This window comes from Macrobrachium nipponense, chromosome 20 (assembly GCF_015104395.2).
Source record: "Macrobrachium nipponense isolate FS-2020 chromosome 20, ASM1510439v2, whole genome shotgun sequence".
NCBI lineage: Eukaryota > Metazoa > Arthropoda > Malacostraca > Decapoda > Palaemonidae > Macrobrachium > Macrobrachium nipponense.
This window is the reverse complement of record NC_061089.1, coordinates 13,610,334-13,631,769: the sequence shown is the minus strand read 5'-3', so window position 1 is coordinate 13,631,769 and position 21,436 is coordinate 13,610,334. Positions and strand designations below refer to the sequence as shown.

Below are 21,436 nucleotides of genomic sequence, written 5' to 3'. Positions count from 1 at the left end.
GATTCTTGATTTCCGTCCAAGGGCGGAGCCTCTTGCGTAAGATCGCCGGAATGGGAGCCATCTTGTCCTGGGATCTTCGGTTTGCTTTCGAGCGCCAAACCCGGTTTATATCCTTTAGTTTGGCTTTCAATAGAACGTCCGTCACTGATGCAAATTGGAGTGAACCTAGGATTCTTTCCTGGTTCCTCCGGGACTTCTGTTTGTTTTTGAGAAATTTCCTTGTGGCCTTGGCTATTTCTCTTCTCTTTAATGGCGGAATTGATAGAGTATGAGAGTTTAAGTCCCATTGGATTCCTAGCCACTGGAAACCTGACTCCGGCGTTAGCTGGGACTTGGTTCTCTTTATCTGGAACCCTAAATGTTCCAGAAACTGAATTACCTTGACTGTCGCCTTGTGACATTCCTTGATACTTGTGGCCCATACGAGCCAATCGTCCAGATAGGCTACTAACATTATTCCCTGAGTTCTCAACTCCTGGACTACTGTTTCCGCCAACTTTGTGAATATTCTGGGCGCTATGTTGAACCCGAATGGCATTACTCTGAAGGAGTAAGCCTTCTTTCCTAGTTTGAAGCCTAGGAATGGGCGGAAGTGTCTTGCTATTGGGAAATGATAGTAGGAATCTGTAAGATCTATAGAGGTGGTGACGGCCCCAAGGGGAAGTAAGGTCCACACCTGTGAAACGGTCAGCATTCGAAACTTGTCGCAATGAATGAATGAGTTCAGATGGGACAAATCTAGAATTATTCTTAATTTGTTTGAGTCTTTCTTTGGCACGCTGAACAAGCGCCCTTGAAACTTTAAGTTTCTGACTCTTGATACTACCCTCTTTTGAAGAAGTTCTTGGGTATACTCTACCAATTCCGCTGTCGGTTTTAGGTAAAAGGTGTTGGATGGAGGAGGACCTTGAAGCCAACTCCACCCCAGACCTTTGGTCACAATGCTCTGTGCCCAGTTGCTGAACCCCCACCGATGTCGGTAGAGGTACAGCCTCCCTCCTACCTGGGGAGTCTCACTGATTTGCTGATGGGCGGCCACCTCGTGCTCCCCGGAAACCTTTGCCCTGGTTGGTGGCTCTTCTGGTGCCCCGCTGACGGGAGGGACCCCTAGCTCGGTTGCCTCTAGCGAACCTATTGAATGCCTGAAATGACCGTGATTCTTAGGTCACATTATAGGCTGGAGAAACTGCAAAGGAGGTCAAAGCCTGAGATTGTGCCGGCTGGGTTAAAAGCACAAACTGCTGTTGCGGCTGTGCTTTGGATGTCGACGGTTGTGGTACTTGAGGTACCGGAACCGCCTGCATCAAAGTCTGTTGGGGAGCCTGGAAGGGCTGGAACTTCCTAGGTCTCTTCTTTGATTTGGGATTCGATCCAGTGGACTCGGGTTTGCGTTTGGACACGAGTCCCCATTGAATCTTCAGGCTCTGGTTAACCCTAGATGCTTTGAACAGATCCTCGTTCACAGCGGAGGCGGGGAAGAGGTCCGTGCCTCATATGGATGAGGTGATCAGCTTGTTCGGTTCATGGCGGATAGTGGCTTCCGCCAGAACATGCTTCCGACAGTTACGCCGAGCTACCATGAAATCATACAAGTCACATTGCATTGTATGCAGTAGTGACTTAGCCATGATTTTAAATAGCGTCTCTTGTCTGTAGATAAGAGACGCCTCTCAGTCATAGTCAGCGAACTGAGGGACCTGCTGAGCCTCATCCTAGTGTCATATTCAGCTTGAATCAGGGCTTCTGATAGTCTAGGCAACCTCTCGCTGAACAGCGTGTTACTGCAGTCCAGCTTGAGTTTGCCCACTGAGAAGGTGGCAGGAGCATTCGAGTAGTACTCAGCTGATCCGGGGAGCAGAAGGGAAGTCGGATCCGTCTCCCGGAGCTGAGGCATAGGCTCGTCTTTCAGGACTGCCTGGACTCTGTCACTTTGGAGATGAATGGCAACGGGGTGTCCTCGTTTACAGTGAAGATTGTAAACGGGCTGTTGAATGCAGTGACTTTTGTGTTTACGCATTCCCATTCATCTAGGTTTCGGCGCCAAACTTGTTGGGCTTGGTCCCGGGGGAGGATTACTGTTTCCTTCGGGACTTTATCCTCCCTGCTCATGGCGGCATCCGTTAAGACGGACATAGCCAATGAAAGGGGGCTGGAGTTCCTCAGGATAGAACTTGAAGTCCTCTAGCCTTTGAGTTCCACAACCCTCAATAGTCAGCATACCCTCTGCGAACGGAGCGTGTGCTGCTACCCTCCATGGGTTGTTTGGTTTAAATGGAGGGAGATTGACGAGTCCGGCATCAGCAATGCATGAGTTGCTTGGCCAGACTGTGCCTGTCCTGCTGCCATACTGTCTCGGAGACCAGACATCATGTTTTCCTGGGCTACTATCCTCTCCGACAAGGATTGGATAGTTTGTCCCAATACTTCCAGTGTGTTTGACAGCTGGGCAAACATTTCTTGGAACTTGGACTGGACCAAGTCCCCAACCATGTTGCCCATCCGCTGCATGATGCTATCCGAGAATGCATCAGGGTCAAAGGAGGAAGGCTGAGCCTTCTCTTAGGAACCTTGGTCCTTGACCCCTTTGGTGGGGGAGTGACCTTTGGCTTGACAGCCCCGGGGTTATGAGCCGGTGGCATAGTGACAAGCTTGGTTCCTGACCTCTTCGGCAGGGACTTTTGCTTAGACTTGAAGTCCGTTTTGCTTTTAACTTTAGGGACTGCCGATGAAGACTTCGGTTTGACCGACTGAAGTCTATCGGCGAACCTCTGGAAGGAAGTAGAAGTGGAAGGAGAAGAAGCCAAAGATGGAATCAAGGACAACCCTTGAGCCCCTACCAAACCTGCCTCGCTACCACCCTTACCATTGCCCATGTCGTCGATAGCCATGGGCTTGCGGTCCAAGTCGAGGGTTGCCACGTTCCCCACGACTTCCTCTGCGATGTCTTCCTCCGTCGGGAGTGCGACTGCTTCCTGAATCCTGGCGATCAGAGGAGCGGCCACTTCAGGGTCCACCACGGATCCCTTCTTCACCCCTGGAAAGATAAGGGTGGCCATGTCCTGGGACAGGATGTAGGGTTGACCCTTGGCGGAGTTCCGTCCAAAACCGCCAACCCATGCCTTCAGGGTGGATAAGGCAGCTTCTCAGACTGCCTGCGCTCCCTGTAAGAAGGGTTATTATTAATACTTAACACTAGAGATAGACTTAACCTAGTATCATAGTGTATATTACAGTATATTGATTCTCATTGCATCATTATGAAGAGACCGGAGTGTTACATACCTCGGAGGTGGCTTCGTTAACCAAAGCATAGCAGATAATGCAGTTCTCGTGGTGCCAGACCACGTAATCCTCCATGCGAACTGCACAGCCGGCATGTGCCCGGCTGACCACGTGCCCACAGGGTTCCTGGAGAACGGCGTTACACCCCTCCTCCAGACAACAGGTAACCTGTAAGTCAAATGATACATGAGTATAATCAACAACCTTCCGGAGCAGGTCCGTGGTTGTGTGCGGTATACTAATGCTGCCGGTGTAACTCCGGCATCAGCATATATCAAGGACGATAACATATCACCCTGTTACTACTAGCTCCGGCGCCCCATGTATACTCATAAGCACATCCTAGGCAGATAATGGGAACTAAGAGTGACTCCACTGCAGCTCCGGCAAGGCTGGGGTTACAAAATCTGACCGATTAAGTGGATTCAAGCTGTCCTCCATGTGCCAGAGTGAGGGATATAACCCAAAATCAGATACAGGGTGAAGAGCGGGACGTAACAGGGTGGGATGGTTAAATACCTGGCGGAGTTGGAGACTCCGCCGGGTAAATAACTGGATATAGTAAGATAAACACTTACAACAGAATGCGGATGTTATATTATGTGTAATAAACCATGCATGCAAAATGTAATCCCATAGACAGGCCGGAGCCTTCACATATCCAAAGAAGCATAGCTATCTCGAGGTCAGGTCCGGCTTGCGCCAGAGCCCTGAGGCCGCCGGAGCAAGGTGGGGAAGGGTGGGCTTCATAGATAGTGAGAGGGATACACTACCTAGTGGGTCGGGGTGTGTCCCACTCCCCCACGCCTGGTGGCCAACAATGGCTCGGTCGAGCAGGGTTCCCCCTCTACACCACTAGCAGCGCGCAGAGTACGGCAGGCCTGCTCACCGAGTGTACCCCCCAGTGAACCCCCTTCTCCCCCATGGATGACTCAGATGGCTATCTGAGGTAGCGTGAGCGAGTCGTCACTCCACCGAAGTGAGTGAGCGAGGGGGTGTTGGGGGGAACTGAGAGGGGTCGGTAGCAGGGTGGCTCGTACGCGATCGACTGGAAACACTCTCAGCCGGGTGAACAGTCATGCGGTGTGAGAGGCCAGTCAATCCAAGAAGGCCTATAGGCCAACTAGGTGCCGGCTACAAGAAAGTAACACATAACATAAATATCCTGTCCTAACACGGGGGATGGGAGCGAAATAAATATGGAGCGAGAGAGAAAGGAATGGTCCTTGAGAAACTAGGTTAAGCGAAATCCAACGATGGAAATGCTAGCCTAGAAACTCAGAGCGTCTTAGCCTAGATGACGTAACGAATGATCGAGGAGCAAACGGCCAGGGTGGCTCAAGGACGGAATGGGCTACAAAGGAACTAGGGTCCTTTCTAAAAGCAATCGAGTCTAAAGATGCTATCTTACTGGTAAACAAGGGTGATATGACAACTTCCATGCAAGAAAGGAAAGCGTACGCCACGACCAAAAGCATGCAGTTCGGAAGTAGGATATCCCCCGTGAACGGACTAATAAAATAAACACATCAATGGCAAATGCATCTTAAAATAAATTTAAATAGGGTACTGCTCAAGTGCAATCGAGACCATTTAGTATGGGAGACCAATTGGTGCAAGAAAGCAGGGAATCATCACGCGGCTGGCGAGCCAAGAGAAGGCGGCGTGGGAACGGCAATGCACGTGCTACCGCTCTCACATATAACCTAAGATAACTTGGCTTAATATGCCAAAAACCGTCTCAAAATTATCTCAAACATTAAACGCAGTACTTAACTTGGATGCAGAAGCTTGACGATCCATGATGATGAACAAAAGTGAATAAATCCAGACGGAAAACACAGCACAAGGAAAGAACGCGTGTGGTGTGAACGATGCTATCGAAAGGAAAGGAATGAAAACAAAGGCGCTAGTTGTAGTAGTAGCGGGTAGCAGGGCCTTGGATCGGCTCCTCTGTAGACGAGGGATATTGAGGAAGGGAGAGTCTAAATGGCAAGGGACCTCTGGTAGTGGTTTCCACTCACCCCAGATACCATACCGACACCTTTATTAAAGGTGAGGGAGCCAGTTGTACTCTGGTATTACTATTTTAGTTTTTCTCTGGTAATTATAGCAATATTTTACCTTAGAAATGAACACTAAAGGAAATATTTCACGGAGCGACACAGGCTGAGCCCAGAAATGGTATTTTATCAAAAGATTTCATGTGTAACAAGAAAAATGTGTTGTAAAAACATAAATAATTGGACAGTAGCAAAAGAAGATATTAACTATGTTATATATACAGATTTCGACATTTGAGAAATTTTCTCTGTTTTAATTTTTTCTATGACACTGTTTTGTGTCTATGTTCATATGAAACCAGATTATTTTGGAAATATAGATATGATCAGTTATATTGAACTGTGTATTATTTTATGTAATTACTACAGACAAGACTTTTATTTCTAATACATTTTTTAATACAGCCTCCAGACACGACTGAAGAAACATCAACAACTTCAACAACATATTTGCCAAGCACTAGTGAATCATCATCTTCCTCAACAACCTCTGCTGTGCCTGTGTCATCTACAACTACCTCCATAATACCAACATCATCAACCTCTGTCCCAACAACCTCAACAACTACAGGTTCCACAACATCCACATCTACTGTCCCCAAAACATCCTCATCAACCACTATCTCCACAACAACCTCAACAACTACAGTCCCCACAACAACCTCAACAACCACAGTTCCTACATCCTCAACAACTGCAGGCACCACAGTACCCTCAGAAAGCTCTACATCCTCAGCAGCAACAACAACCACCAAAGCACAAGCACCAACAACAACCACCGTTGTTCCACTCTTCGATGAACACGTTGATGTTATTGTACAAATTCACGAGCAAGTTGATGCTGACTGTGATGAGAAAAGCATGAATAAGACACAGGTAAGCATAAATAATACTCAAATGAGTCAAGTAAAATTTTTATTGTAGAAACAGTGTGAAACATCAGTCACAATAACAGTGTATGATATGTTCCTTTTTTCACTGATTATGGACTATTGTCCCTCAATAAGCATAGCTAAATGGTTTTATAATTATTATTTTTATTTTTTACTGAAAGTTTTATCAGGAACATTATACACTACTACTAATTATAATCCAGAATTTGAATACATCCTAACAGATGGTCCATGCTAATTCATCAGAAAAATAGCCAGTTACTAAGTTAGGAGAATGTCAGTAAAAGAAAAAACAAAAAAAACATTTGAAAGACAAGATACTAAACATGTGTATCTGTGTCCTATGACTAACTTTCCCAATAGAAGCATACATTGGCAGGCATCTTTTGAGAGCCTTAAGAATAGAAGTTACAAGCATCCATTATGATCAGCAACAAATTCATGGATATTTGAGCTATATATTTATGTACCACAATTTTCAATTCCCTAATGAAATGTAAGAGCTTCCCTAGGTTGTATTCACATACTATTTTGACAGTACATTTACGCACTCTAATCCAGTCTGTTTTCTATTCCCTCTTGAGTTTTTAATTAAAATTTTCTGATTGGTTTTCTCATTTCATTTGCAGGAAGTTGTTCTTGAGAATACATTCCATGAGGATGATCTCAGCAGGGTTCTCAAAAGGTTAAGTAGATCTAAGATTCTGGCTCTTTCATTGTAAAATTAATTAGGCTTACAAAAACTTACATTTCCATTTTTCATTAATGTTAATGTTTCAGAAACATTTGTTGTTCCGATACGGAATACAAACCTTCGGTCCTTTAACAATAGGAAGGTACTTAGCGGCAGCTGAACCGGTCGTAAGCTTCGAACAAGGGGGTTCGGTAGTTAACTACTTGTCCGGCAGTTAGCAGTACGCTCGACTGCGAGGCAAGGAGTCACTTTGCTTTCGGCCGCGCTAGTGGATGGACGTGCTGCTCTTCGTCTCTCTGCCCGCTTCTGTCGTATGCTTGGTTTGCTTCACTGCGTGAAGACTTTTTCGCTTTTTCTTTTACTTGTGTGTATTTACAAGTATAAAAGTAAGTACGTGTCTGCTTTTGTTTTCATTTGTAATGGAAATAGTACAACAAGAGCCGGAGAAACCCCCTCGCCCCCCCATCAACTGTAGATTATGCCCGGGTATTGGGGGCCGTAAGTGTGGGGCTTTCCGCTCTTCTGTGGAGGTTGATCCTCATGATTTTTGCACTCGGTGTAGAAGGCGTGAATGCTCTCGCACCGAGATGTGATACATGTATTTTTTGGTTGGAGGCACAGTGGGAGCGCTATTGGGGGAGGAGGAAGCTGCGGATGCCGGCTAAGGAGTCGGAGGAGGACTCCGGCTACGCCCTTGATTACTGACATGTCTTCCTCCTTTCTCCCTCCATCTCAGCTCCCTCGTATGGCTCCTTCCCTTTCAGGGGAGGTTTCTCGCTCCCTCTCCTCCCTCGATCAGTCAAGTGTAGAGGAGGGGACGAGATACCCCGACATCCAGTTGTACTCGGGGTCCTCCGTTCGCTCGGGCTGGGAACTGTCCCCCCCACCGGGCGAGGGGTGACCCCCCCACTAATCTACCCGACTTTTCTTTCCTCAGACTTGCTGACCACGAGCGACGATCTCGGTAGGGCCTGGTACTCGCTGGGGCTACAAGGGACACCGACGGTCCAGGGGCTGCTGAGTCATCTGGCGAGAGGGGCCATGCCGGTAACGCACGGGCCAACCACCATGACTACCACGACGGTGTCCATGCCAGGCTACAGCTCCGCCTCACCTGGTATACACGCAGCACGTAGCCACGGTGACCCCAACAGCCGCTGTGCAGGCTCCACTGCCAGAGGTTTCCTTGCCTACTGCTACGCTGCCACCTGGATTCATCGCTCCTGCTGCAGCCCCGGACTTCCGGTGTCGCAAGAGCACTCCGCTAGACCTGCCTCCTGTCCAGAGGATGCTGCCGGTTCCTGCCCCGCCTCCTGCTCCTGACTTTGTTGCCACTCCAGCCCTGGTACCAGTTCCTGCCACCGTCGTTCCTGCCTGTGGTGTTGCTGCTCCCACCCCAGCTCCTTCCGGACAAGTGCAGTCGGGCCCTGTTGCTTCGGCAACTGCCCCTGCTCTGTCCTGGATGGAAGACCTGACAGTGGTGCTGAGGAAGCTGACGAAGAGGAAGAGGAAGAGGAGGAAGGTGTCGTTTTCGTCTTCATCGTCTTCTTCGTCGTCATCGCCTGCCACTGCTTCCCCTTCAACTTCTAAGGCCCCAAAGCCGAAGAAGAAGGCTGCCTCCTCCTCCCCTAAGAAGTCTCGTGCCAAGACTTCTAAGGGCCCGTCCCACTCCGGTAGGACGGTTGGGACTTCCGTCGGTCCTCCTGTTCCTTCGGGAATGGGGCCCGTCTCTCCTTCCGCAAGGAAGAAGATGACGGGGACCCGAGGAGTGTCGGCTAACACCGGCACCTCCTCACCTATCGCCAGAGGTTCTGTCTCAGCGCCAGGTACCGTCTTGGACTCTCGTTCGCGAGTCACCAAGTGTTCGGTCACCTGCGGGTGATCGGACAGCCAAGACCCAGGCATCCGAGTTCTCTTGGCGCCAGGATCCAGGCACGGGGCGGAAGACTGCCTGGGGTCGCTCAGGTGACCCTCATCAGACCAGTGATCGCTCTCGTGGCGGCGCACTGGTACCCAGGGTTGACGCGACAGTCCCAGACCGCTCGTGGGCTGAGGCAAGGAAGTGGTCCCCTCGGCCACCTGAACCAGCCTCAGCTGGTCCAAGCCGCGTGACACGCCATGAGAATAGGCCTCACTCCCACCACGACAGCGGACTCTGCAGGTCCCCTGACCGCTGCTCCTACCGGGACCGGGCAGAGAGGGGGACCAGCAGCAGCTCTTCTGACACTCGGGACCGTTGCCGCTGTTCTCGGTCCAGCCACTCTCCCCAGGAGAGCTGCTCGATCAGGCCTACAGAGCCGGTGTGTGCGGGGGGAGTGTCAGGTCTGCCTATTCGATCCCTTCAACTTCCTCAGGCTTTACCGGGGAGAGCGAGGCGATCAGGAGCGACCACGAGGGGAGCGCCCCTCACGATCCTGCCACGATGCCCTACGAACCTGGCACGGTCCTCGGACCAACCAGATCGTATACGCAAGTGGTAGGAGGAGACCAGGAGGGGTCTGTCGTGGTTCCTCCCATGGAAGGAGGAGGGTCTCGGGAGGCATTCTTGTTGGAAGGGCTTGATAGTCCGTCTCCACAGGATGCAGTCACTCCCGAGAGCCAGAGGTCGTTCGCGGAGGTAATTGCGCTGATTCGTCAGCACAACGACCTCGGAGAAGGATCGCCGTTCCCACCTATCGAACCCACATCGGGCTTGGAGGCATTCTGCAGACCTAAGAAGGAACCCAGGACGGCAGTGGGTCTGCCGCAATCAGCCTTGGCTAACAGCGTACTAGGCCAAGTAGACGCTCTCGTCTCCGGACAGAAGTGTTCGCTTCGGTCCGGTAGGTCTGCTAAGCTCCTTCCTCCACCTCTACCGCAACAGAGGCGCTTTTATGTGCCTTCAGAGAACCCTCTGCCGCCCAAACAGGTTAACCCGGAGCTAGCCAGGCTAACTCCGGGGGTGTCTCTGCCGCAGCTCCTGTCGGTTCTTGCAGCAGGTGGCACTTGCCTTGGAGTCTACCGCAATGACAGCAATCCAAGCAGTCTCATGGCTCGACCTGTGGTCCCTCACAGTGTCGAAAACCGTGGCCTCCTTAGGGAACATCACTCCTCAAAGGGACCCGGCTTTCGTGAGACTGCCAATCTGGGGGTAGGGCTATCGCCTACCTGGCCCACCAGATGGCCAACCTGGTTCTCCGGCGTAGAGACACTGTTCTTACCCGAGTGAAGAGTGCGGCCGGGCGTGAGGTGGCTCTGGGTCTTTGCAATGGACCGGTGCAGAGTTCCTCCTCTCTCTTCCCAGGAGAGATGGTGGACGCTGCAGTGGAAAGACGGCGCACTGACGACAGTGACCGTTTAGTACACCAGGCAGTCTCGAAGGCGTCAGCCTCAAGCTACTGCGGCCAAGCCTTAGAGTTTGGTTAGCGATTCCTCTGCGGCCAAGATGGTCGCATCGTCGAAGCCCAAAGGAAAGACTCTGCCTTCAACTTCTTCAAGGAGCAACCATCACCAGCCCTCCTCCCAGCCCTCCTTCTCACGAAGGGGGGCGGGGAAGAAGAAGTCGAAGAGAGGTGGGAAACGCTAGAGACGGCGTTCCCCCTCACCTGCTGCCGGAAGTGGGGGTTGCCTGGCGAGCCATTGGGCAACATGGCAGTGCTACAGTGCGGAGACCTGGATAGTAAACGTCCTTCGAGAGGGGTATCTACTACCCTTCAAGTCTCGGCCACCCCTCACCTCCAACCCGGTCCATCTGCAAACCTACGTTCTTGGCTCAACCAAGGATGTGATGCTTCAGCAGGAAGTAGAAGCCATGCTGAGCAAACGAGCTTCTACAGCCGCCTCTTCCTTGTGGAGAAGTCTTCGGGGGGGCTGTTGCCCGGTGATAGATCTCTCTCCCTTGAACCGATTCGTTCGCCAGACTCGGTTCACGATGGAAACAGCACGTTCGGTGCTCGATTCCATCAGGGAGAACGACTTCATGCTTTCTGTGGATTTGAAGGACACATATTTCCAGATACTAGTCCATCAATCCTCCAGGAAGTACCTCCGCTTCATCCTCGACGGGACGGTGTACCAATTCAGGGCACTTTGTTTCGGTCTCTCAACAGCCCCACAGGTGTTCACGCGAGTGTTCACACTGGTGTCAGCTTGGGCCCACTCGGTAGGGATACGTCTCTTGAGGTATCTCGACGATTGGTTAGTCCTGGTGAGCTCTCGCTCGCAGTTGCTGCAGGACAGAGATCGACTCCTCGAATTCTGCCGCAATCTGGGAATCGTTGTGAATTACGAGAAGTCAGAGCTCGAACCCTAGCAGAGGATGAAGTACCTGGGCATGCTGATCGACACGGCAGCAGGGCGAGTTTTCCCAGCAGATTTGCGGATCAGCAGGTTCAGGGAGGCAGTAAGACAGTTCCTGTCTCTACAGGAGCAACCAGCTCAGCAGTGGCAAGTCGTGATCGGCCACCTGTCGTCTGTCGAGAAGCTAGTCCCTCATGGGCGTCTTCACCTGCGGTCTCTTCAGTGGAGACTAAAGGAGTGTTGGTCACAGGCAAGGGACCCTCCCTTCTTCCCCATGTCCCTCACGGAGGAGGTGAGGCAGGACCTAGCCTGGTGGCTGGACGACGGGAACCTCGTAAGAGGAGTGCCTCTTTGCACTCCCCCCCCTGGAGATTCTGCTCTTCTCAGACACATCGACCGAGGGATGGGGCGCACACCTAGAGGAGTTACTGACTGCAGGTGTGTGGGACCATTGCGACAAGCACCTTCACATCAACGTCCTGGAGCTCAAGGCAGCGTTCCTCGCTCTCCAAGAGTTCCGGGACCGTCTGGTGGGACACTCAGTGGTGCTGATGTGCGACAACACCACCACAGTAGTGGCATACGTCAACAAGCAGGGGGCCTAGTGTCCCTCCCGCTGCACCAGTTGACGTTGCAGGTGCAAGAGTGGGCCGTGACACACTCAATAGAGTTGTTGGCTCGCTACATTCCAGGCAAGAGGGATGTGGTAGCCAACAAGCTCAGTCGTCGGGATCAGGTGATAGGAACCGAATGGTCCCTTCATCCAGATGTGGCGGAAAGGCTCTTCAACCTGTGGGGGTGCCCAGTCACGGATCTGTTCGCCACCCAGCACAACAGAAAACTCCAGGTTTTCTACTCGATTGTGCTGGACCCATGGGCAGCCACAGAGGACGCTCTTCAGCATCCATGGGACAACCTCTTTTTCTACGCCTTTCCCCTGTTCTGTCTGATTCCCAAAGTGATCAGCAGGGCGCTGATCACTGCGAACCTTCGGATGATCCTGGCACCCAAAGGACCCCAAGCCGTTTGGTATCCGGACCTGCTGGCTCTGCTTGCCGAAGCGCCAAGAGAAATTCCCCCCTGGCACAACCTCCTGTGCCAGCCACACGTAGAACGGTACCACCAGTCTGTCGAGTCCCTGTGTATTCATGCCTGGCTTCTATCCACCATCTCTTGCGAGCGAGAGGCTTTTCTCACAGCTCAGCGACAGAGATGGCCAGATATCTCAGACAGTCCTCTGCAGCTGTCTACCAGGGGAAGTGGTCCGTCGTCTGTGGTTGGTGTCGTGGACAGGGTCTCTCTCCTCTCAGAGCCTCTCTTCAGCAGGTAGCGGATTTCCTCATCTTCCTTCGCCGAGAGAAGCTCCTCTCCGTCTCTGCAGTTAAGGGCTACAGAGCAGCCCTGGCCTTAGTCCTTAAACTGCAAGGTGAGGATATCTCCTCTTCTTTTGAGATCTCCCTCCTGATGAAGAGTTTCGAGAGGTCTTGCCCACCCAGGGAACTCAGGCCCCTGGGATGGGATGTGACTCTCGTCCTTAGGAGTTTGACTCGCAGACCCTTCGAGCCACTCCGAGAGTCGTCAGACAGGGATCTCACCCTCAAGACCCTCTTCTTGCTGGCCCTGGCATCGGCGAAGAGAGTAGGGGAACTTCATGGTCTTTCTTTCGATGTAAAACATACGAGGGGATGGGGATCTGTGACGCTCGATTTCGTCCCAGACTTCGTAGCGAAGACTCAGAATCCTTCAGTCCCTGACGACCGGTTCGAGTCATTCACGATCCCCTCCCGAAGGATTTCACCGATAATGATGTGGATGAGATGCTGCTTTGTCCAGTGAGAGCGCTATGGTGCTATCTGAAGAGAACTCAGCAACTCAGGCCTGAGTGTCGACAACTCTTCGTTAGCACCGGGGTTACCAAGAAGGAAGTTTCCAAGAACTCTCTTTCTTTCTGGCTGCGTGAGGTGATCAGGAGGGCGTACGAGACAGCTGGCAGTGACAACATCCGTACCCTTCGTCCGAGAGCCCACGAAGTCAGAGGTATTGGTCCAACCTTTGCATTCCGCAAGAACTTCTCCCTGGCACAGGTTCTGAAGGCAGGGGTTTGGGCCAACCAGACCAACTTCACTTCATTCTACCTTCGGGATATCACCCACAGGTCCTTGGACACTTTTTCCTTGGGACCCGTGGTGGCTGCTCAACAAGTTGTGTAGTCTACCAAGCACCCGAGCAGACAGAACAGCATCGCATCCTTGTGTGACTGTATGAATGGACGAGTGAAAGAGAGTGTGACTGGCTTCTCTTCATCCTTCATTCTTCTCCTCTACCTGTGGGCAGAGGGCCGCTGTCGTCACTACGCTGAACAGGAGGTCGATGCAGGTAAGCTACACAACCAAGCCCCTTTCTATCCCTTTCAGTAGGGGAAGAAGTGTTTATCCACCACTCCCCAACAAGGGGGCGAGTGGAAGCCAACAAGAGACAAACCCATAACTTTACCTTGGCTCTTGAAGTAGGAACTAGTTTTTGCTTTTTGCTATCTATAAGAGGTACGCTTGCCTCCCTCTTATAATTTGGTTCAGAAGTCTGACCACTGATCCTGCGGTGCACACCCCGATCAGCTGGGCAGAGGGTAGGATCCCCCCCTCTGCTCTTACGACCAGGGAGGGAATCCAAGGTAGGACGAACACCAGTCTGATCATAAGACTCAGATTCCACCCACCAATAAGTGAGTCTTCCTATTGTTAAAGGACCGAAGGTTTGTATTCCGTATCGGAACAAATAACAATTTGTTGAAAATTGTATTTTTCCTAACTATACAAACCTGTGGTCCTTTACATATAGTCCCACCTCATGCCACCACTCAATCTGCGTTTCCTGGGCCTCAAGCAAAGTGACTCCTCGCCTCACAGTCGAGCATACCGCTAACTGCCGGACAAGTAGTTAACTACCGAACCCCCTTGTTCGAAGCTTACGACCGGTTCAGCTGCCGCTAAGTACCTTCCTATTGTTAAAGGACCTCAGGTTTGTATAGTTAGGAAAAATAGAATTTTCGACAAATTGTTATACAGGCAGTCCCCAGGTTATGACGGTCTCGGCTTATGACGTTCTGAGGTTACAACGCTTTTCAATTATATTCATCAGAAATTATTTCCAGGGTCACGATGCATGTTCCAGGGTTACGACGCATGTTCCAGAGTTACGACGCCTACAAACGCTGCTCTGGCAGATGAAATATGATACCATAAATGCAAAATAATCAATATTTAAAGGGTTTTTTTTATGAAAAATGCAATAAGAATGAAGTTTACATAGTTTTGAATGCACCTAAAGTATTAAAAGTAAGGTTTTCTTAGGATTTTTGACAATGTTCCTGCTTACGACGATTTTTGGCTTACAACGCATCTCAAGAACGGAACCCCCGTCATAACTTGGGGACTGCCTGTATTGTTGAATTATGTTTGTTAACCTAAAGTTTCAAATGCATTGTCATCACAAATTTACATTTTGAACAACTTGTTATTTGTACATACTTATTTAATGCAGCATATTTTTGTTAATTACTTTTATTTTTTATTGAACAGGTTACAAAAGAGTGAGAATGGATTTTCTGTGGCAGAAACTATAATTACCCAAAATATTTCTCCAAAGAATAATGATTCATTTTGGTACTATACAAGTAATTCTGGCACATTGGAAGTAGCCCCCAATAAGGTAATGTTTTTTAGATTCTCTAAAAAAACTGGCAGTTGATTATGCAAATAATATTATACATATAGTTTTCTAATTGTCTTTGTAAAGCCTTAATTGGAGCTAAAAAAAATTTTTTTTGAGGTTATTCCAGTATTTAATATAAAAACATTGATAAATTTTTTAGGAATCTGTTTTATTAAATATCATAATAGTTTTACTGTTACTTGCATTAGTTATAAAGTTGTACTATCTAGTTCTTGTATTTTATAATCATTTTAGAAGTTGTCAGTCTTCACATCTAATGATTTTATTGGGGGTACTTATCTTTTCAGAGCTATAGCCATGACATCCACATTGGGTTAAGTTTAATGGTTGTACTTCCATCAGCAACACAAAATGGGGAAGAAGATATGATCATTTTTCTTCTCACACATATCCTGCAAAACCCAGCAACGCAATTATTCAGGTAGGAATTTTGATTATTTAATCAGTTTTCCTCAAATATGTTATGGAATGATTCATTGGTATTACCCTAAGAATTCATTTTTTGTTTCTTTATTTTTTGAACTTAGCTTCTTTTGACAACTTGATCTTTTAACACTGATATGTCCATTTTACTCACTTTTAAAGATCATGCTAGACACAGTTGTACTTAGTGAAGGATGCCACAATGGAAGTGCAGATTGCTCCACTAATTACTCATTGCCCAAGATATTGCAGAAATTCAATGAAAGGTAGGTTTATTTATATAAGATTTACACCAAAGAAATGTTGCAAGTAGTTGAAGAAAATAAATTTTACAAAATTTAGAAAATACTTGACAACATGTTGTGACTTTTATATCATATCTTTCTCCAGGAGCTAACATTTTATGATATGTATACCTACATAGTTTATATGGTCAAATTAAATTTTGAAAAAAGCATTACTCTATCATTTGTTCTTTAGTATTTTTACGTTTTATGGTAAAATGCATTGTGAAGCTTTATTAGTTATAGGTGCCTGTATCATATTTTTACGCTAGAGAATCTTTCAAGTAAAACTGAAAAGTTACATGCAAAGTAACTCATTTTACTCATAAGAATTCTTGAAAATTGTGTTAATGTTGATTGTGTGCTGATGTGTAATGTATTATTATATAATATAATTGTGCAATAATTTCACTATTTATGTTTTACAATTTTTCCTTTCAGTGTTAATGATTTAGATTTGAACACAAGTACATCTTCATTGACTGAGCACATTCAAATGTTATCAAGTGTTCAACCATTTGAAAGAAAATATGTAAACATTACTTCTATTAAGGATATTGAAGAAGAAATAGATTGTGTGAGTAAAAGAAATTATACTTTTTTAGATGTAGATGCATTAATATGTTCATTAAATAAAGACGAAATTATAAAAAGCTAGTTTCCAATAATATTATTCAAAATAATATACATATAAGGGATTTTGACGAAGGAAAAATCTATTTCTGGGCAACGGTTCGTGTCGCCCAGTGAAATAATCCTTAAGTTCATTATTTCTAGGTAAATGATACTAACATTATACCAGAGAAAAAATAAAATCAGGAGGATGTCAGAATAACTGACTCGCTCACCCTAAATAAAAGAGTGTCGGTATGTAGCTGGGGCGAGTGAGACCACTACCACGAACCTCTTGTCATTTAGAATTCTCCTTCATCAAAATCCCCCTCCTGAGAGAGCTGATACACAGTCGGAGTCAGCAACTACTACTACTACGCATGTACCACGCCGACTGCAACACCTCTGGTGGCCATCCTTGTCGTTAGATGCCAATCTTGGGCTGCAGGGCGGGGAACAGGGGGGGATTTCACTGGGCGACACGAACCCTTGCCCAGAAATAGATTTTTCCTTCGTCAAAATCCCTTTTCTGGGCTCAGTTCATGTCGCTTCGTGAAATAGTACCAGAGAATTAGCTCAAGATTGGGAAAATAAAAGAGAGAAAGGTCTCAATAAAACAAAGAAAGTAAAAAGGAGTAAATATAATTTGATTGAGACTTACAAGTTATCATAAAGTAAAGTTAACTTGAACTAATGAAATAAATATATACAGTTAACCTTAAAACTACACTTTAACTTATGATAACTTATATAATACAAGTGAGGTTCAAAATTTAATGCATCAAGAAGAACACTCACTGAAAGTTACATAAAAGTGAATGAAAACTATGTTAAGTGTCTCAAAAATATTGGTGTTCTTCCCTAGCATAAAAATAAGGGGAGTAACAAGGATGGTTACAGTTAATATATACAATATAGTTGTGGGTGCCCCTAGCAAAAAAATAAGGGACACACCACTATAAGTATCCTCCTAAGCAGCTAAGGCTGAAGGACCCAAAGAGCATAACGGTAGGTTAGGTGCATTATTAGTTGAGGCAGGTAGAAAGGAGATCTGGATCTTCAACTACAACTACTGAACAGTGTCAGGGGAAACTATGTTTCCCGCTGCCACTGCCGGAAATTTTAAAGATTCCAAGGACTTTAAGTAATGACGCTTAAAAACTGTCGGCGATTTCCAGCCTGTATACTTCTTTAAGTCATCAAAGTTCATATGCTGGAAATAATTAATGGAGGTGGCTACTGCCCTGATGTCATGGGCTTTGGGGAATGATTCAGGATTTGCTTGTTTAATAAAGTAGAGAATTTGTTGCCTAATTCCCTTTATTGAAATAGTACCACCTTTTTCCCTCATGAAAAGGGGCCTGAGGATGTAGAGGATGTCCTGGACATGAAGGCTCGTAAGGTCATCACCGGACAGAGAGAAGTGTCTTGTGGAAGAGGGATGACCTTCCAAGGGGCCCACCTCATCAAAGGATCCTCATTCTTTGCCAGAAAACCACGATCTGGAGATAGTAAAACTTCTCCTGAGGGGAGGAATTCTACATGTCCAACATCTCTGGAAAGCGCCGACAGTTCTGATATTCTGGCTCCTGAGGCCAAACTTAGTAAGAATAGAGTTTTCCTCAGTAGCATTATATATGTACAAGAAACGTTGTCAGTGTCTGAAGCCAGCTTGAGAACGTCATTCAAGAACCATGAAACTGAAGTAGGTCTTTCAGAAGGTCTAAGCCTCGCACAGGCTTTGGGAATAGATGTAAAGTAGGAGTCTGTTAAGTCTATTTTAAAACCAAACTGAAAGATTTTCTTTAAAGCTGACTTATTAGTTGTAATATTAATGCTGCTAATCCTTTTTCGAATAAAGATCTGAAAAAGGATATAGCCAGGTTGACTGTCATGGTTCTGGTGTTCGTTTCCTTCAGGAAAGTTGCTAACTTCTTAACAGCAGCATCATACTGCCTCAAAGTTGATTCTCTCTTATCTGATTCTAAGAAAAGAATATTTTGAGGATCAATATTAGCATCTCTCTTAGCTGCAAACTTCATGAAATCCATAAAGCTAGGGTTTGGAGAATTCCCGAGGAAGCGAACACAGTCCTCATTTGTACTGACTGAGATAATTTGGGATTGGGTATCCGTCGAGGTCGGAGACCCAATTCCAGAAGCAGAGGATACCAGTTGCTCTTGGGCCAGTCCGGGGCTACTAGAGCTACTTGTCCCTTGAATGTCCTGAGTTTGTTCAGGACTTTCAATAGAAGATTCACTGGAGGAAAGATGTATATCTTCTTCCACTGATTCCAATCTATGGACATGGCGTCTGTGGCATAGGCCAGAGGGTCCAGGTTGGGGGCCACATAGCAAGGGAGCTTGTGGTTCGCTTGAGATGCGAAGAGATCTACTTGGAGACCTGGAACGCTCCAGCGTATCCACTGGAACGCTCCAGCGTATCCACTGGAATGAGCTCTTGTCCAGGGACCACTCTGATTCTAGAGGAACTGACCGAGACAGGGCGTCCGCTATCACGTCCCTTACTCCCGCTAGATGGGTGGAGGATAGATGCCATTTGTACTTGGTTGCTAGAGAGAAAATGGCTATCATGACATGGTTCACATGCTTTGACTTGGATCCTCCCCTGTTGATGCAGTGTACTACTACTGCGCTCTCCAAAACCAGCTTTATATGAGAGTTCTTTGCTGGTAGAAGCCTCTTCAGAGTGAGGAATACTGCCATGGCTTCCAGTACATTTATGTGAAGCCAGCGGAACTGAGATGACCAAGTTCCTTGAACCTTCTTGAATTGGGAATATCCTCCCCACCCACTTAGAGAGGCGTCTGTGTGAATAACCAGCGCCGGAGTGGGAAACTGGAGAGGAACTGATTTGGACAGGTTCCTTGTCTCCGCCCATGGCCGGAGATGATTGCGAAGAATCTGCGGGATTACTGACAACTTGTCTCGAGATTTGACATTTGCTCTTGAGCGCCAAACTCAATTTATGTCCTTCAGTTTTGCTTTCAAAAGAACGTCTGTTACTGATGCAAACTGGAGTGAACCTAGGATCCTTTCCTGGTTTCTCCTTGACGTTCGTTTGCATTTGAGGAATTGCCTTACTGACTTGGCTATTTCCTTCCTTTTGACCGACGGAATTGACAGAGTGTGGGAGGTCAAGTCCCATTGAATGCCGAGCCATTGAAAACGAGACTCCGGAGTGAGTCTGGACTTCGTCCTGTTTATTTGGAACCCCAGATGTTCCAGAAACTGGATTACTTTGTTTGTGGCTCTGAGGCATTCCTCGACAGTTGTTGCCCAAATCAGCCAATCGTCGAGGTACTCTACTACCATTATCCCTTGTGATCTCAGTTGTTGGACTACTACTTCCGCTATTTTCGTGAATACCCTGGGGGCTACGTTCAGCCCAAAGGGCATCACTTTGAAAGAGAATGCCTGGTCTCCCAACTTGAAGCCTAGGTATGGCCGGAAGTCTCTCGCTATTGGGATATGATAGTATGCGTCTGTAAGATCGATAGAGGTGGTGACGGCCCCACGGGGAAGTAAGGTCCGCACCTGCGAGATGGTCAGCATTTTGAACTTGTCGCAACGAATTAATAAGTTTAGCCGGGACAAGTCTAAGATTATTCTTCTTTTTGATGAGCCTTTCTTTGGCACGCTGAATAAGCGTCCTTGAAACTTTAAATGCTTGACTCTTGACACTACCCCTTTCTGAAGGAGCTCTTGCGCATAATCTGTCAATTCCTTTGTTGGTAGTTGAAGGAATGATTTGGATGGAGGGGGACCTTTGAACCAACTCCATCCCAGCCCTTTGGACACAATGCTCTGTGCCCAATTGCTGAACCCCCACCTGTGACGGAAGAGGAACAGCCTCCCTCCTACCTGAGGGTTCTCACTGCTGTTGTGCAGGGCGTGCTCCGCGCCCTCCACGGAAGTGCTTCCCCCTGTTGGTTGCCCTTCCGCCACCCCTCTGACGAAAGGAACCCCTAGCTCTGCTTCCCCTTGCAAACCTGTTAATGGTTTGGAAGGCTTGACTTTCAAAAAGAGGGTTGAAAGCCGGGGAAACCGCATAGGAGGTCGAGGGTTGGTTTTGTGGAGCCAACAGGAGGATGGGCTGGTTTTGCCCTTTTGCAGTTGCCGGTTGTGCGGGCTGAGAGACTGGAACTGCTTGTACAAAGTGTTGCTGCTGCTGCTTTTGATATGGCTGGAACCTCTTGGTCTTCTTTAACTTCTTAGTGCTAGCAGGAGGATTCTCTGGTTTCCTCTTGCTGGAAAGACCCCAGCGAGCTCTTAGACTTTGGTTAAGTCTAGTTGCTTCATGCTGTACCTCGTTCACAGCTGATTCTGGGAAGAGGTCAGCCCCCCAGATGGTGGAGGAAAGCAGCTTGTTCGGCTCATGCCGAATTGTAGCTTCTTGCAGGACATGTTTCCTACAATTTCTTCTGGCTACCACAAACGCGTACAGGTCCAACTGTACCGTTTGTGTTTGTGACTTTGCTAGGAGCTTAAATAGAGGCTCCGTACCGTAAGTCTGTGCAGCAACCTCTGTCATCACTAGCGAATTCAGAGTCCTGCCTAACCTTGTCCTCGCCTCGAATTCGGCTTGGATAAGGTTATCCGGTAGCCTAGGGAGTCTCTCACCAAACTGATCCATGGCACAGTCCGGTTTGAGTTTTCCTACCGTGAAAGTAGCTGGCAGGTCTTCCCAGAGTTCCCCAAAAGCTGGAAAGAGAGGGGACGTTGGGTCTGATTCCTTAAGCTGAGGAAGGGGTTCATCCTTCATAGCAGCTTGTATTGTGATCTCTGCTATCTTAATTGTGAAGGGGAGTGGTGCCTCCTCCTCCGTAGCAAAGATCGTAAAAGGACTTTGAAATGCCTGGAGTTTGGTGTTAGTACAGTCCCAATCCTCCAGGCAACGTACCCATTCCCTTTGAGCCTGATTCCGACTGTACAAAACAGTCTCCTTAGGGTTCTTGTCTTCTCTATTCAAGGCTGCCTCCATTAGCCTAGCGTACCCCATAAAAGGAGGTTGTAGGCCGGTGGGATGGAACTCGAAGTCCTCGATACGACAAGTTCCATAGTCCGGGATGGAGATCATGCCATCCTTGAAGGGAGCAAAGGCTGCTACCCTCCAAGGATTGCTCATAGAGAAGGTGGGAAGGGTGTTATAGTC

General features: G+C 47.8%; 1 protein-coding gene across 1 annotated transcript in view; it reads left to right on the top strand.

The window, feature by feature from the left end:
* Positions 1–21,436, top strand: part of LOC135219744 (mucin-5AC-like) — a 59,258-nt gene that overhangs the window by 27,265 nt on the left and 10,557 nt on the right. The window contains exons 30-34 of the mRNA XM_064256777.1: positions 5,751–6,221; positions 6,868–6,923; positions 14,789–14,918; positions 15,528–15,631; positions 16,091–16,226. Of these exons, the coding sequence (XP_064112847.1) occupies positions 5,751–6,221; positions 6,868–6,923; positions 14,789–14,918; positions 15,528–15,631; positions 16,091–16,226 (897 nt within the window). The remainder of the gene's footprint in view (positions 1–5,750; positions 6,222–6,867; positions 6,924–14,788; positions 14,919–15,527; positions 15,632–16,090; positions 16,227–21,436) is intronic.